General features: G+C 37.4%; 1 protein-coding gene across 2 annotated transcripts in view; it reads left to right on the top strand.

Annotated features, from left to right (window-relative positions):
- Window positions 1-16,467, top strand: part of ARHGAP42 (Rho GTPase activating protein 42) — a 318,240-nt gene that overhangs the window by 252,227 nt on the left and 49,546 nt on the right. For both annotated transcript variants that reach the window (XM_061143598.1, XM_061143589.1), the window contains exons 8-12: window positions 1,345-1,474; window positions 7,318-7,418; window positions 9,106-9,215; window positions 11,710-11,788; window positions 13,129-13,168. In XM_061143598.1, the coding sequence (XP_060999581.1) occupies window positions 1,345-1,474; window positions 7,318-7,418; window positions 9,106-9,215; window positions 11,710-11,788; window positions 13,129-13,168 (460 nt within the window). The remainder of the gene's footprint in view (window positions 1-1,344; window positions 1,475-7,317; window positions 7,419-9,105; window positions 9,216-11,709; window positions 11,789-13,128; window positions 13,169-16,467) is intronic.

Genomic DNA, 16,467 nt, shown 5'->3' with positions numbered 1-16,467 from the left:
CTCCCAGGGTTTGCTCACACTCATGTCCATTGAGTCGATGATGCCTATAGCAAAATCTTAATTGCTGAGGATTTTGTGTAAATCAAGAGTTATTTCTGAAACCGTGTCTGGTACTCTGTAGCTAAAATAATTTGTGAAGGTTTCACTTAATTTCCTATAAAAAGCATGCCTTTCACTCCTTACCTGATTTTTGCCATTGTAAAGATGTTCAGCAAATAGAAATATGGAGTTGAAGCGTACCATGAGAAATAAGTAATTGCATTTATTCTACTTGTGTTTTGCATTTAGCTTTTTATTTAACCTAGATTTTCTCACAGAATCAATTTCACATGCAGTCCATTCCATTGTTTTTCAATATGGAATGCATTTGGGCTTTCTCAGTAAATATTAAAAGGGAAAATTATAAACCCAAAGTATTTTTATTATTTCCATATTAAATGCAATTGGCAGTAAGATTCCTGGGATTTGAGAACAAGAGACAGGTAAAATATTGGAAAAAATTCAGATCCTTATGTTTTAATGGGAAAAGCAGCAAAAGTGGCAATTAAGAAAACTTTCCTAACTTTACTTTGAGATTCAGATCTTTTATTAGGGGCCATAACAAAGTGGTAATCATCACTGCCTCACAGGTTGGTAATTATTCTTATGTTTCCAAGTGCATATTGTTGAGATAATGTGACCTGAAATGCAAAATTGATTTTCATAGAGAAAAGCCATATACTTTCTATTTCTTCCCTTAAGTAAACTTGCTATGGTGTAAGTAAATTATTTCCTACAATAGAAAACGTTAGACCTTGGAAACCTATTCATTTTTATGTGTTAATTTATGCATTGACCTCCTGATAACTATGTTAGGATTTTGGGAAAACAAGGTAAGTGATATTTCTTCAAAGAGGTGTTTGGAATAAAAATGATGAAGCTTTTTCTTGGTAAGTGCCTCATATATCAAAACTATGTGAATTTATTTTAACCCTCAAAACAAGTTACTGTGTATCTGCTTTTTTAATCTTAGGTATTATGGGATACAAAATGCTATTTTAATTAATACCTTGTTTTTGTAAAGCTATAAGTTGTTCCCTAGATAATGTGCAGTGCAAAAGTGGATAACACACAGACATACATAGATTCAAAGAGAAACATGCAGAAGGTCATTCAGAAAAGTTTCACTAAAGCAATTCAAAATTAGAGCATAGGATTCAATGTAGATGGTGGTGGATATGGTGAACGGACCTGAAAGAGTCAAAGTTATCCTTAGAACCATTTGTAGTCTTGAAACCTTAGGCTGGGTGTTCCTCAAAACTGGTAGAAAACACTGAATGAAATTGTTGTTTCTATTTACTAAAGACGAGGAATAATTTTGAAAGTACTCGACAAGAGGTAGAGCGATTGATGCAGAGGATGAAATCTGCCAATCAAGATTACCGGCCACCCAGCCAGTGGACAATGGAAGGCTACTTGTATGTCCAGGAGAAACGTGAGTTGCAAAGACGTAGATTAATGTCTCTTAAGATTAGCATTCTGTTTTCCATGAGACATGAGTTGGTTACTTACTTTTCCTTCAAGAAGGAAGACTGAAATTCCTTACAGCTTTATCCTATGTGGTCTGCTTGGCCAGTGACTATCACTGAATGTGGAAGTTTTTCCACTTTTCACCATTGGATTCTCTAAGCTGGTATGTTGTTGAACTTGAAACTTAGAATCTTCATGATGATACCGTAACATGAGTTCAGTTTTAGAATTTAATTATGGTGTCTAATCTCAATGCAAAGTTTCATGGAGAATTAAAACTTAAAGCCATTATCAGATAGATCATCTTGGTGACTTTGGTAGTGGTTTTCCCCTTCAGCAGCATTATTTCGTTTAATTCTGTGCTCTGACAATTTTTAGGAGTAAAACTGGCAATTATGTAATATCAAACTGGGACTGTTTACTTCCTGGTGTTGGGAAATAAGCTTCAGATCCAATAGAGCGCTATTATAACTGCCTCACACTGACAAGTTTTTCTCACAGTAGTTAATAAAAGCCATTCAAACTTGTATAACTAGGGTCCTTTTTTGTCATTAAGTGGAACCAGTGATTAAATTAACTCTGTTTCAAACCAGAGTGCCCTAAAACACTCTCTTACTCTTTGTGTTGAAGGAACAGTTGTTTGCATCTCCAGTGCATCATGGGTCAGGGTCTTCATAAAACACAGAATCACGTGCCTGGATTGTGCAGTAATCTCAGATTGCTCTAAAAGCTGTGAAATGCCTATTCTCACTTTCTGTAGTTCTTCTCACATGTGTGGACTTGAAGATGACATGGAGTAGCATTGCCCTAAGTCTCCCCATCTCTAGACAATAGATCAGGGTAGTTGTCTTGAAGACATTATAGTTAAAGGGTTTGAGATGTGGAAGCTGTAGATGTTGACTGTGAAAGTTTTGGGGGCATAATGCAAAATGATCACTAATATGCCAAGGTAGTTTATATTTGACATGATCAGATGATTGTCATTTGTTCCTTAACAGTACACAAGCAGATAACAGTTTGGTCCAGTAGTCTCAGCAAACATTTATTACTACATTGGTCATAGTGGGCTGCTGGCTTAGGGGATCTGGTTTCAGGATTTTCCCACTCATAGCTATCTACCTTGACCAGTCTACTGTTTACAGATGTTAAAATGATAAATCTAATGTCCTGCCTTTATAATCTATAATTAAAATATAATAAATAGGTTTTTCCAAAATTTCATGAAAAAAGACCAATTCATTGATCATAAATGCAGAGTACATGGATCTGACTCAGGTCCCTAAGAAAGATTCTGCATACTGAATGGTTTTTCCATATTTGAGAGCCTCAGTGTGAGGGTACATGGAGAGGAGCTTACACTGTGCCTCGTGGGGGAATATGTGGATAGTGAGGCTTGTCAAATCTGCATCTGGTAGAGGAGGTGTGGTCCTGTTGCCCAAAGATTTTTTATTCATTGCAGCTCAGCAATACTTTATTTCTTGAGGTCCCGCCTCACCCCTGTTGTTAACACAGTTGCTAAAATCATTGTGGGTATGCAACATCATGTTCTAATCAAAAAAGCTTTGGATTACCTCACAAAATTCTTGTATACATAGGCTTGACATATGTCCTGTTCAGTCACTACTTGGTAGCCCATCCACTGGATGGTGCCAAGGTTTGCTTACCTATTCCCCAGCTGTTGGACATTTGGATCATACTGAAAGCATAAGCCCTTTAATAATCTGGGGTCTGGATGCATGGACAGAATGCAGTGTTTTATGCACCTGTCTGATGTTGATATCTTTTATTCTCAGATACCTGACTTCTTCTCTGGGTCAGTCTGAAATGATCATAAAGCCCTTTGTGGCACTGACCTTTTCTCTGAGAGTTCCTATCCCTCTAACATCTGCTTTTAGGCTACAGAACTCAGGTAAATCTTCAGTTCCAGTGTCTCTGTAGCCTGGGACCAAATCTGTCTGTCTCCTTAATAACCTGTGAACCCATACCTTCGCTCCTTCTCCATAGTCTTGCACTGGTCTCCTCACTGTTCTTTTTCGCCTCCAGGCTTGTCAACCTCAGTCCATTCTCAGAGAGCTTCCAGCAGCTTCCTCTGCAGTGCTTGCTTGGTTGTGCCTCTCCTGTGGTGGCCGTGGTCACACATGGCATTCAAGGCACCCCTCTATTTGTAGCATCCTCTCTCATGACATTCTTCCTGTTCCCAGGACAGCGTCCATCTCCATTTTACTCTATATCTGCCTGTGCTGTTTTTATAGCTTTAGTGAGGCACACTTGGCATGCAGTAAATTGCACATATTTAAAATGTACAGTTTGATCAGTTTTGTCACATGTATCCACCAATGAAGCTATCACCACAGCCAACATAACCCATGTATTCATCACTCTCAAAAGTGTTATTTTGCCTCACTGTAATCCCTCACTCCTTTCATTCCCACTTAACCATCCTCACTTCTTCCTTTTGCCTAGGGATTTTAAAAGGAAAATGAATGGGATTATATGCTTTGGAATTATTTTTCTATGAGGAAAAAGTACTCATAGCCCCTTTCTTCTTGGAATCTTTGAGAGCATTTATATTAAGAAAATCTGGCCATTTCACTAAGACACACTGATTGTGCTCTTGCTATCCCTGAGTACGTCTTGTGGAGAACAGAAAAGGAGATAAGGAAATGAAGACTATTGCTCCAAGATGTTTATTCAATTGTGGGAGGTACAAGATGGATAGACTTACACAATTAGCAACCAGTGATCAATAGTAAATATCACAGCTGTAAACTGATTGATAAATGGAGATGGATGTAATGGGATGGTAGCAGATAATTGCTATTTAGACACAGCACTCCACTTCATCTGGGTATGTGATTTGTATGTTACCCACCTCCAGGTATATAGTGAATTGCTTTCTGGTAGATTCCAGTTTAAGCAGGAAGAGCATGGGGTCCAGAGTCAGATAGAACTATATTGGAATGTTATGCCACCTGTTAACTGGGTGATTCTGGGTAGGCAACTTTCTGAGCTCCGTCTCCTCATTTATAAAAGAGGGATATTTATATCTACTCATAATAACATTGTAAGAATTAGAGATAATGTATACAGAATGTCTCTGTTATCCGTAGTAGCACACAGTAAGACCACTGTACTTCTAGGAGCCCTTACTATTCTGTGCAATTTGTATTTGTGTCATTTCATTCTTAAAACAACTCCTCTAAAAAGAAGAGCTCCAACCACACACCCTGTTAATGAAGAAAGCTGCACCATCTGCCGCTCTTAAGCTTTATTTTCTTTTATGTAAAATGCTCTTTATAATGTCTGACTCTGAAAGTTCCTAGATATAATGTTGACACTAGGTATCCAGTGGATGTTAATTCCCTCCCAGTCCACAGACATCATCTCAGCAACCTCAGGTGAACACTGGATAAGATAATTAAACTTGTTTTGGTTTGCAGCTTCAGAGCTGTAATAAATTTTATTTTCCCAGACTTTTTTTTAGGGACTTCAGAATCACTTGCCTAAGAACATCTGCCCTGGCCTGGTGCCAAGCAACTTTAAAGAAAGCAGCCTGTGTGTGCAGCACATTTGAAGACCAAATGCATGGGGTTCTGAAGTTAACACAGAGGCAGGATGAAACATCTTGGGTCTAATAGGTCATCAGAGTGTTGCAGCAGTTTTATTTAAAAATTATAGCTGATATTGCTTCATAAATTGCTTCCTAAGTAGTAAAGTCACTACAAGGATTTCTATCCAGCCACTTTCCACTAATCAATTGTAAGCCTTTAAGTATTTTACACCACATGTAACAGAGTTATCAACAAGTATTATTAAGTATTACAGTATTAAATAGTCCCCAAACAGAATTGAAGTTAATTGCAGTAATCCTTTGTGATTACCAAGTATATAGCTGCACCCCATAATTTTAGAGTCTGAAGTGGTTTAAGTATTAAAGCTACATATGACACCAAGGGCACTATTATTACCAAAAAAAATTCAAATGGCTCATGAAACACTTTTCTCAAGAGGTGCATTTTTACAATTTGGTTTCTTGGTTTTGAATACATTGTTATAAAACCCAGCCAGCAATAACATTGTGTATAATTGTTGCTAGAGAGATCCTGTGTGGGGAAGCTTTAGGAAACAAGCTCCACTTCCAACCCACTCAGCCCACTGGGGCACTTGGGTGCAAGATAATTGGCTTCCCTGTGGGAAAGATGCAGTCTTCTGCAGAGGTCATGAAATCATTGAACTTGTGATGCATCCGTTTGCCCTGGGGAAGCAGCATTGACCAGTTTCTAAGGAGAACACTGGATGACAGAGTGATATGCAGTGGGAAAGGGTTGCATACCCCAGCGAGGTTATGGAGAAAAAGAAAGTGAACATTATACATGCGTGAATGCTAAGTTGCTTCAGTTGTGTTTGACTCCTTGGACTGTAGTCCACCAGGCTCCTCTGTCCATGGGATTCTAAAGGCAAGAATACTGGAGTGGGTTGCCATGCCCTCCTCCAGGGGATCTTCCCAACCCAGGGGTCAAATGCACATCTCTTATGGCTCCTGCATTGTCTGGTGGGTTCTTTACCATTAGCACCATTGACCCCATGGTCTGTAAGCCCACTAGGCTCTTCTGTCCATGGGATTCTCCAGGCAAGAATACTGGAGTGGATTGCCTTTCTGTTCTCCAGGGGATCTTCCTGACCCAGGGATCGAACCCGGGTCTCCTGCACTGCAGGCAGATTCTTTACCATCTGAGACACCAAGGAAAACCCTTCATTTTAAAGAGAGATTTGAATTTAATTTTTTCAGATAAGCGTTAAAAGGGAACAGCAGTGTGGTCCGTAAAGTCTTAGAGAAAGATGAATAATTCATTCCTTCATTCATCAAATCTTTATTGAGGAGCAACTATGTGTCTGGCCCTGTTCTATGGGTTAAGAATATGCTGTTCCACAGAACATCACTTGTTCCTTCTCTCATAGAGCTGTAGATTCTAGTGATGGATGCAGACAGCAAACAGGATGAATTAGTAAAGTGTTAGCATATACGTGTTAACTGCTGAGGAGAAAGTAAAGCAAAAAAAAAGAGAGAGATAAGAAGTGAAATGTCATGGTGAAGGTGTTGTGATATTAGCTGTCTCTACAGAAAGTGCCATATTATAAAGGTGCCATTTAGGAAAAAACCTGAAGGAAGTGACAGTTCAAGTCATGCAGGCATCTGCAGGAAGAGTTGTCCTGTGAGTGGAAATGCCCTGGGGTAGAAATGCATTCTCCATGTTCAGAGACCAGCAGGGTCCAGTGTAACTAGCGTCGTGTGTAGGAGGCAAAAGGCAGTAAGACCAATAATATCCTTCTATCCAGATCATTTGGAGCCTTCAGTTTATATCTGGGGAGATGTGAGAAATGACTGGAAAGTTTTGAACAAAAGGATGAAATGACCTGGCTAAATTTTGAGCAGGGCATTTCTGGCAGTTTTGAAAATTGGTGACAAAGGAAGATGTAAGGAGACCTGTTATAGCACCTCAGACTGTTCCTTCTCATCCTTCCCACATCCGTGGGTAAACCACGGAGACAACTAAAGCTGAGAGCTAAAGTAACTCTTGAGTTTACCAAGTCTGTGTCAGAGCTGCAAATTAAGCCAAGTTGTCTGGTTGCAAGACACTCTACCCTATACCACTCTGGCTCCAGACTGGCCTTTCTCACTCATAGGAAGCATTCCTGACTTGCGTGGTCTATGGAAATCGTCAGTTGTACTTCATAGCATCGAAAACTGCACAAACTTAGATGCAACTCCTATATTAACAGTCTGTATTGTTTGTTTCCTTTCATTAGGACCTCTTGGTTTTACATGGATTAAACATTATTGTACATATGATAAAGGAAGTAAAACTTTTACAATGAGTGTTTCAGAAATGAAATCCAGTGGGAAAATGGTGAGTCATCTTTTTTTCTATTGTTTTTTAACTGAACTTGTTACTTAAATAATGGAAATAAAAATCATATGAGCTTCTTTTTCTAATAAACGTGTTCACAATTTTTAAAAATTGAAAAGTCACAAAAGTTTTCTCTCACTTTAAATGACCTTGATGACTTAAAAAGAACAGACAGTACTTCTCCTTCACTTGGGCCGTGACTCTTGATAAGCAGTTACATTACATGGACGGACCCCTTGGTGGATGGCATCTTACATTCCTGGCAGCAGGGTCGTTTGTGGTGTTGGTTTGCCAGCAGCCCACAGAGGTTGTCAGGGGCGGGTTGAGGCTCACGGAGTCCGCCTCTTTCTTCCCGGTGGTTTCCTGTGGGAGCCCGCGTTTGCTCCTGCATGCCACAGTCCCCGCAAGCACTGAGTCCTCCTTACTGAAATGCTGGCCAACAAAGTTTCTCAGAAGAAATCAGTGAGTGCTGCTTTTCCCCTGAGGTCAGTCAGTCCCTGAAAGTCTCACATGGGTGGTGAACAGTATAAACTCTGTGTACTTTGTATGCGCAAGTGCTGCAGAGTGCAACACCTTTATTGCATGTAGTTTGCAATCTTTTTGTGAGTTAAGATATGAATATGGCAAACGATGAGACCTACAAATATGACTGAGCCGTCATCTGAGAATCCTAGAGCTGGAAGTTATCCTAAAGATCACTGAGGCTCGCCTCCTTTTAACTGACTAGAAGATAAAGATGGTAGAAAGTAAGTGACTCCCCGAGCTAATTTGTGGTATCTGTAGGTAAATGTTGGCCTAATTTAGGCACATATTCAAATATATCAACTGAAACTTATTGTGCTTGGGCATTCAATAGAGTCTAATAATTCAAAGTGACAGATATAAAGTAAAGGAGAACATACCAGAGAAAAAGAAATCTTAGATTGCTCCCATCACGAGAAGTTGTTAAATGCTGTAATCACACCTTAGTTTCTACTCAAGTTTTTGTAAGAGAAGCTGTTGCCCAGAAGTGAGTTCATGTGACAGTCGTGAGATAATAAAGAGACCAAGCCAGAGTTCTAGTAATAAATCTGTAAGACTTGCAACCAGAGACAGTAGAATTAACCAGGCATTAGGTATATATTCTCCTCAAAATTGAATGGCTTTTCAGGTATAGAAGAGAATTGTGAATTGAGCTTATGTTGGATTCTGTCCAAAGAGGTTTAGTTTCAGAAGCACACTAGCAATTGGTTACCAGCAGAAGAATCACATGGTATGCATGATAGTAATAGCGTTATAACAAGTGTCTACTAGAGCTTTATTATTTTGGTAACTCTCTTGAGATTTGGAGTCACCTGTCAGCTGTCATTTAATACTCCACGGCTCGGATTCAAATATATACACATTATAGTATAATTTAACATAAGTAGCTATTTTGAAGGGTAATAGGCACAGAATTCCCAGAGTTCTTTGAATAAAACATATATGTGATTAATTTATTAATAAATGGTTTGGTGTATTACAGTTGGGAAGTTAACATTAGCCAGACATCTTTGTATTAATATTTATAGAAATAGGGCATGATTATGATCTTTATACATAAACTGTACTCTAAGTTATTTTAATATGGAAACTTCAGATGGTGTATTTAATATATTTCAGTTCACTCTGTCATCATGTCAAAAATATGTTCCACCTCTTGTTTCAGAATGGCCTTGTTACTAGCTCACCAGAAATGTTTAAATTAAAATCTTGTATCCGACGAAAGACGGATTCAATTGATAAACGATTCTGCTTTGACATAGAAGTGGTCGAAAGGTTTGAACTTTTCACTTTGTATTTTTTAATAATCTAAATTATTTGTTTAGGTTAATTATTTTTTTCTTTCTGTGCATAGCTGTAAATATGAAACAGCTTAAAGTGCTTGTTTTTCAGTCTCTTTTTTAAAAAGCAATATGTTTAATTCATTCTTTCACTTGTTTATTCAATAAATATGGATTACATGATGCTTTCAAAAAATAAATTAGACACAGAGTGCTACCAAAGAGTAATGTCACGCAGCGAAGAATCTGAAAAACCAGTGTAAATGAGTGCCTTAGCCAAAAGAAGACATTGTGGACTAAGGTCCCCATCCCAGTGAAGGAGCCTGACGGCCTTGTTCACGGCTCTTGGGTCAGCCTTCCTGTATGGTCTTGAAACCTGGTGGCCTTGTGCCGAAGGATAAAAAAGACACTGCTGCACTTGCCATAAGCCTCCTTTGGCCAGTGAAGTTCAGTGAAGTTCAGTGCCTTCCGTGCACACTGCACTGTTCTGGGCAATCTTGGTCACAGGGTATTGGTAGAGACATAAAGGCTGGGCAGCCAAGCTCATCATCTAGTGGAATTGTTTACCTGTACTCATTTATCGTTTCAAGTAGAATAGAAACAAAGTAAGGAAAAGTATGTTTCTTGATCTCTGTTGTATTCCATAAGCTATTCTTCCCCTGTATTGCCACCATGCTTCTGAATACTCTAGCTTTGCGTGTGAATATATACTATACACTCTAACATACTGTATACACTGTTATATACCATAGCTTACATATGCCATAGATGATAATTATTTAGTAGGACTTGGTCCCATCCTTACGCCTCTCTAAAACAGTGCTAGCTGTTTTGGCTCTGTGTTCTTATACTTTGCAGATCTGCTGAGTAAGTTTCCTTTTCTCTCCAAAAATTCCTTCGGGACTTTTGACTGGAGTTGTGTTATTAGTTAATCAATGGTGAATTGAGCTCTCCCTAAGATTTTATATATCTTTTTTTTTTCCCCCATTTTGTTTTTGGGTGTCTTCTTTTCATTGAAATTTTGAATAGGATTCTGTTATTATTAGAAAACTCATTTTTGTTTTATAGTTGAAACTGATGTGGAAAGACTATTAACTTTTCTATATATCAATCTACATCCATTGGTTTTATTAATTTTGTGATAGGAACTTCTTGATCTTCTGTGTAGATGGACACTAACATGTTAGTGATTTTTCTTTCCTTTTTTTTTCACTGCTTTCTAGATATATAGCCTTGGAGCACACTGTTAAGCCCTGTGCTTCAGCTGTTTGATCTGTAGGGTGAGGCTAATCACTGCGCATGTCAGAGGGCTGTTGTGAGGAGTAAATGGGTTAGTGAGGGCGACATAACAGTGCCTGGCTCACAGCAAACAGCCTACAAGCAGTGTTGTTATTACTGCTGCTTTAAACTGGCTTAAATTATCCAAGATGAAATTACTTTGATCTTTATAATCAGTTTCTCCATTTCTTATCACTATAATGATCCATTTTCCTGTATCCATGAAGATATATCCCTTTGCACAGTTTTAACTCATTCTAGACTTGTAATTACACAATATTTAAATGAAATTTCCTTCTTGTTGTACCTTGTCCCAGAGCCTTCTAAGTTTCTGTTTATCCTATGAACAGCTTGCACAGTTCATTAGGTTAATTTCCCGTTTTTTTCCTGGATTTTCTGTCTTTCTCTCTCATATTGATTTCATCTCTCCCTTTGCTTGCTCTTTCTTGAAGCACATCCTCAAGTAGCTATTTCAGAATGGGTACATGGGAGAGAGTTGTTTTTTTTAAAGTGTTAATGGTAATACTGTGATCATTGTATAAACACTTTGGTCTTATTGTCTTCTGTCTAATTAACTAGTTATGGTATAAGGCTTCTCATATTGCCATATGAAAGTGAAGTGGCTCAGTCATGTCCGACTCTTAGCAACCCCAGGGACTGTAGCCTACCATGCTCTTCCATCCATGGGGTTTTCCAGGCAAGAGTACTGGAGTGGGTTTCCGTTTCCTTCTCCAGAGCATCTTCCCGACGCAGGGATTGAACTCAAGTCTCCCACGTTGTAGGCAGACGCTTTACTGTCTGAGCCACCAGTGAAGTCCATATTGCTATATACTCATTGTAATTATTTTTAGTGACTAGATGATAATACACTGGGTCATATTCTTAATCATTCGCATATTGTGGATTGTTTACGTGGTTTTGAGCTTCGATGAATGTAGCTCTTTCATCCTTTTCAGTCATTTTAGGGGAAGTAGTTTGAGACTAGCCTCCTTTGGACAGTCTTACACCTAAAATACTTAGGATTTCTTTTCAGTTTTTTAATTTCTTATTTGGTTTCTCTATCTGTATTCTTTTCTCTCTTTTCGTTTTTTTCTCTTTCCTGCTTTTTCTTCAAACTTTACTTTTGTAGTTAACTAAGAATTTAAATAAATAGCATATGTTTAAAGGCATAAAAAAGTGAATTGAATATATAAAATACTTGTTTTTAATAGGCATGGGATCATCACATTGCAAGCCTTTTCGGAAGCTAATAGAAAACTCTGGCTTGAAGCCATGGATGGGAAGGAACCGGTAGGATTATGACACATTCTATAATCTCGATTTTATTGTTCTAATAATTGCACAGTATGTCTAAAAAAAGTTATATGCCTATATATAGTATATTTGAAAATATTAAAATAGCAAATCCGAGGAGTAGAGACTTACTATTTTCTCATGTTGTGTCACTGGCACATAATACCAACTTCTGAATTTGCTTTTCAGGGAGACTTCTAGGACTAATTTAAAACCCTAAAATTACTTTAAAAAATTACTTATAATCATTAGTTTGGCTACATTGGTCGGATTGCTTTTTTTAGTTAATAGTTCTTGAGTGTCTTCTCTTTGCAAGGCCAGTGTGAGGTTTTATGATCAGCATGATGAACAAATTTCAGGGTAACCTAGACCGTGGGTTAGAAATGTCCTTTGATAAAACTGTTTATAGCTTGACATTTCCCTCAGTCGAGAGCCCTATTTTTCTAACAGTAATTTGATGTTGACATAAATTCACTTAAAATGATCAGGGAGGCTTATATAAAAAGGGAATATGCCACCGATGACTTCTGTGAAGCACAAGGCACCTAGTGCTTAGAGAGATGAGCACTCAGAGCCGGTAGAAGACCACAGCCTGTCCCTTGAAAGCCATCTTTTAAATGGCAAACAGCTTGTGACCATCCTTGTACCTGTGCAACAACAGAGTTACACAAAGTGTGGACCCTAGACTTTGAGTCTATCCTACAGACTATTACCAGGCTACAGTGAGTACAGAGATTATGATTAAGGATCTGGAAGATTTTGAAGCAGTTAGAAGTCATTTTACATCTGTTGAATTTAATAATAAAAAATTTTGGACTGTCTATTCTTGATTATGTTTATTACATTTACATTTTATTATAATTTACAAAATTATCAGTCATTAAAAATTAAAAGCAAAGCAACTTGTCTCTTTACTGCTAATAGTTGAGAGGCAAGCCCTGACCTAGAGGAAATTTAGAAGACAGTGTGATAGCTTAACAAGCACAAGTTAGGGTACATGCTACCCTAAACACTAAGCAGATAATTTGAGGAAGAAACAGTCAGGTGCAATCCATCATGAGGTACTTCCTGAAGAAGGGAGATTGTGCATCATGTTGGAGAATAGAATGAGATGCTTAGATCAGAGGGAAAGGGGTAAAACTTTGCCCGGGGCAGGACAGCAAGGGAGGAAAAGGAGTGGAAGGCAAGACTGGAGGAGGGCATTGTGCACACAGTAGTTGTAGGACCTTGAAATCAAGACACTCCCTTTGTATATCATTGAACCAGTATCACTCTGGTAATTGTGTGCTGTGGACTCATTAACTGCAGATGACTGGCTGACTTCTTTTGTTTTTCAGATTTATACCCTGCCTGCGATTATCAGCAAGAAAGAAGAAAGTAAGTTGTTTTAATAATTATTTGAAATGTTATCATGTAGATTTTTTTTTTTTAGTTGATGTGAATGGCAGTCCACTCCAGTATTCTTGCCTGGGGGATCACATGAATAGAGGAGCCTGGCAAGATACAGTCCATGGGGTCACAAAGAGTCAGACACGACTTAGCGACTAAACCACAACAACAAAAATAACAAATTAGTTTCAGCTGTACAACAAAATAATTTAATTTCTTTATAAACTGTAAAGTGATTACTTCAATATGTCACCATAAAGTTGTCCCCTTTCATCCATTTCACCCACCCTCCAACCCCCTGCCCTCTGATAACCATGAATCTGAGTTTGGTTTCTATTTCTTTGTTTTATTTTTTATATTCAACATATACATGAAATCATATGGTATTTGTCCTTCTCTGAATTACTTCACTTAACAAAGTGCCTTTGAGTTCTCTCTATATTATTGCAAATGGCAAACAAAAAAATTCCTTTTTTATAGCCGAGCAGTAGTCCATTTTGTGTATATACCTTATCTTCTTTATCCAGTTCTCCCGTCAGTGTTAATTTAGATTGTGTCCATATCTTAGCTATTGTAAATAATGCCACATTGAATATAGAGATGGATATATCTTTTCAAATTAGTATTTTTCATTGTCTTTGGATGAATACCCAGAAGTGGTATGGTAGTTTGTTCTTAAACCGTGGGGTGCCTTTGTACTATTTTCCATAGTTGCTGCTCCAGTGTACATTCCCACCAATAGTGTACAAAGTTTCTCTTCTCTCCACATTCTCTGTAAAACTTTTTTTTTTTTGTCCTTTGGATAATAGCCATTCTAGCAGGTGTGAGTGATATCTCATTTTGATTGCATTTCTCTGATGATTAGTGGTGTTCTTTTCATGTGCCTGTTGACCATCTGTATGTGTTTTGAATAAAATATAGAAATCCTCTTCCCATTTTTAAATAAGTTGTTTTTTACTTGTTTGAGTTGTTTATGTATTTTTTGTTATTTGCCCCTTATCACATATATGATTTGCAGATATTTTCCCTTCATTCAGTAGGTCACCAGTGCATTTTGTTGATGATTTCCTTTGCTGTACAGAAGCTGTTCAGTTTCATATAGTCCCACTTGCTTATTTTTGCTTTTGTTGCCTTTGCTTTTGAGGTCAGATCCAAAAAATTCCATGTCAACACTGATCCTAAGGAGCTTATTGCCTACGTTTTCTTCTAGAATTTTTATGGATTCAGGTCTTATGTTTAAGTTGTAATCCATTTCAGTTTGATTTTGTGTGTGGTACTATATCCATTTCTTTGCAGGTGTCTGTCCAATTTTCCAAGCACCATTTATTGAAGTGGCTGCCTTTTCTCATTTTATATTCTTGACTCCTTTGTTATAAATTATTTATCCATGAATATGTGGGTTTATTTCTAAACCCTCTGCTCTCTTCCATTGATTTATTTGTCTGTATTTATGCCAATACCACACTCTTTTGACTACTGTAACTTTATAGTTTACCTTGAAATCAAGGAGTTTGATACCTCCAGCTTTATTTATTTATTTATTTATTCATTCAAGGAGTTGTTTTTCTGATGATTCTTTTGTTTTTCTGATGATTCTTTTGTCTGAAATCTGCCTTATCAGTTTCTTTTATGGTTCCATAAAATTATTGAATTATTAGTTCTAATTCTGTGGTAAATGCCTGTGGTAGTTTGATAGGGATTGCACTGAATCTGTAAATTGCCTTGGTTCATATGATCATTTTAATGATATTACTTCTTCCAATTTATAAGTGTGGTATACCTTTTCATTTGTGTCTTTAATTTCTTTCATCAACGTCTTAAACTTTTCAGTGTGTGTCTTTCACCCCCTTGTTTAAGTTTTTTCCAGGGTGTTTCTTTTTTATGCAGTTGTAAATGTGATTGTTTTCTTAATTTCTTTTTCTGATATTTTGTAATTAGTTATAGGAATACAGCAGATTTCTGTATATTGATTTTGTATGATGAAACTTTACTGAATTTATTTATTAGTTCTAAGAGTTTGTGGTTTTTTGGTGGAATCTATAGTTGTTGTTTTTTTTTTTTTTAGTATAGTATCATGTCATCTGCAAATAGTGACATTTTTCCTTTATCCTTTCCAATTGGGATTTCTATTATTTCTTTTTTTCCCTAACTGCTGTGGCTAGGACTTCCAATATTATGTCGAATTAAAGTATTTTAGAGTGAGTATTCTTATGTATAGTTCCTAATCTTAAAGGAATACCTGTCAGCTTTTCACCAGTGAGTATTATATTATCTGTGGGTTTGTCATATATAGCCTTTATTATGTCAGAATATGTACCCTCTCTGCCCACTTTATTGAGAGTGTTTATCATAATTAGATGCTGAAGTTTGTGAAATGCTTTCTCTGCATCTGTGGAGACAGTCATACATTTTTTATGCTTCATTTTGTAAGTATGAGTGTCATATTTATTGATTTGTGGAGGCTGAACAAGCTTTGCATCCTTGGAACAAGTCTTACTTGATGATCATGATCATCCTTTTCATATATGGTTGAATTCAGTTTGGCTTCGCAGGTGACGCTAGTGATAAAGAACCTGCCTGCCAGTGCAGGAGCCACTAAAGAGGAGGGTTCGATCCCTGGGTCAAGAAGATCCCCTGGAGGAGGGCATGGCAACCCACTCCGTTATTTTTACCTGGAGAATCCTATGGACAGAGGAGCCTTGTGGGCTGCAGTCCATAGGGTTGCAAAGAGTTGGGCATAACTAGCACACAGTCGTGAAGCAACCAAGCATGCAGCATACACAAATTCAGTTTGCTAATATTTTGTTGAAGACTTTTATATTCCATTGGAGATATTGGCCTGTAATTTTCTTTTTATATGTGTCCTTGTCTATTTTTGTTATCAGGATAATGCTGCCTTCATAAAATGACTTTGGAAGTGTTCCATCTTCTTCACTTTTTGGATTAGTTTGAGGATAGATATTCAGTCTTTATGTTTGATAAAATTCACAGGTGAAGCTGTCTGATGCTGTACTTCTGTTTGTTGGGATTTTTTTTTTTTTTTTTTGCAATCTCTTTACTAATAATCAGCCTATTCAGATATTCTATTTCTTTATATTTCAGTCTTAGAAGTTTATATGTTTCTAGGAATTTATCCACTTGATCTAAGTTATCCAATTCCTATGCCCCAACAAGTAATGCTGAAGAAGCTGAACTGTTCTATGAAGACCTATAAGACCTTCTAGAACTAACACCCAGAAAAGATGTCCTTTTCATTATAGGGGATTGGAATGCAAAAGTAGGAAGAA

The sequence above is a fragment of the Dama dama genome, chromosome 1 (genome assembly GCF_033118175.1).
Source record: "Dama dama isolate Ldn47 chromosome 1, ASM3311817v1, whole genome shotgun sequence".
Lineage (NCBI taxonomy): Eukaryota > Metazoa > Chordata > Mammalia > Artiodactyla > Cervidae > Dama > Dama dama.
Note: the sequence above shows the minus strand (reverse complement) of the source record. Positions and strands in the feature narration are given on the sequence as shown.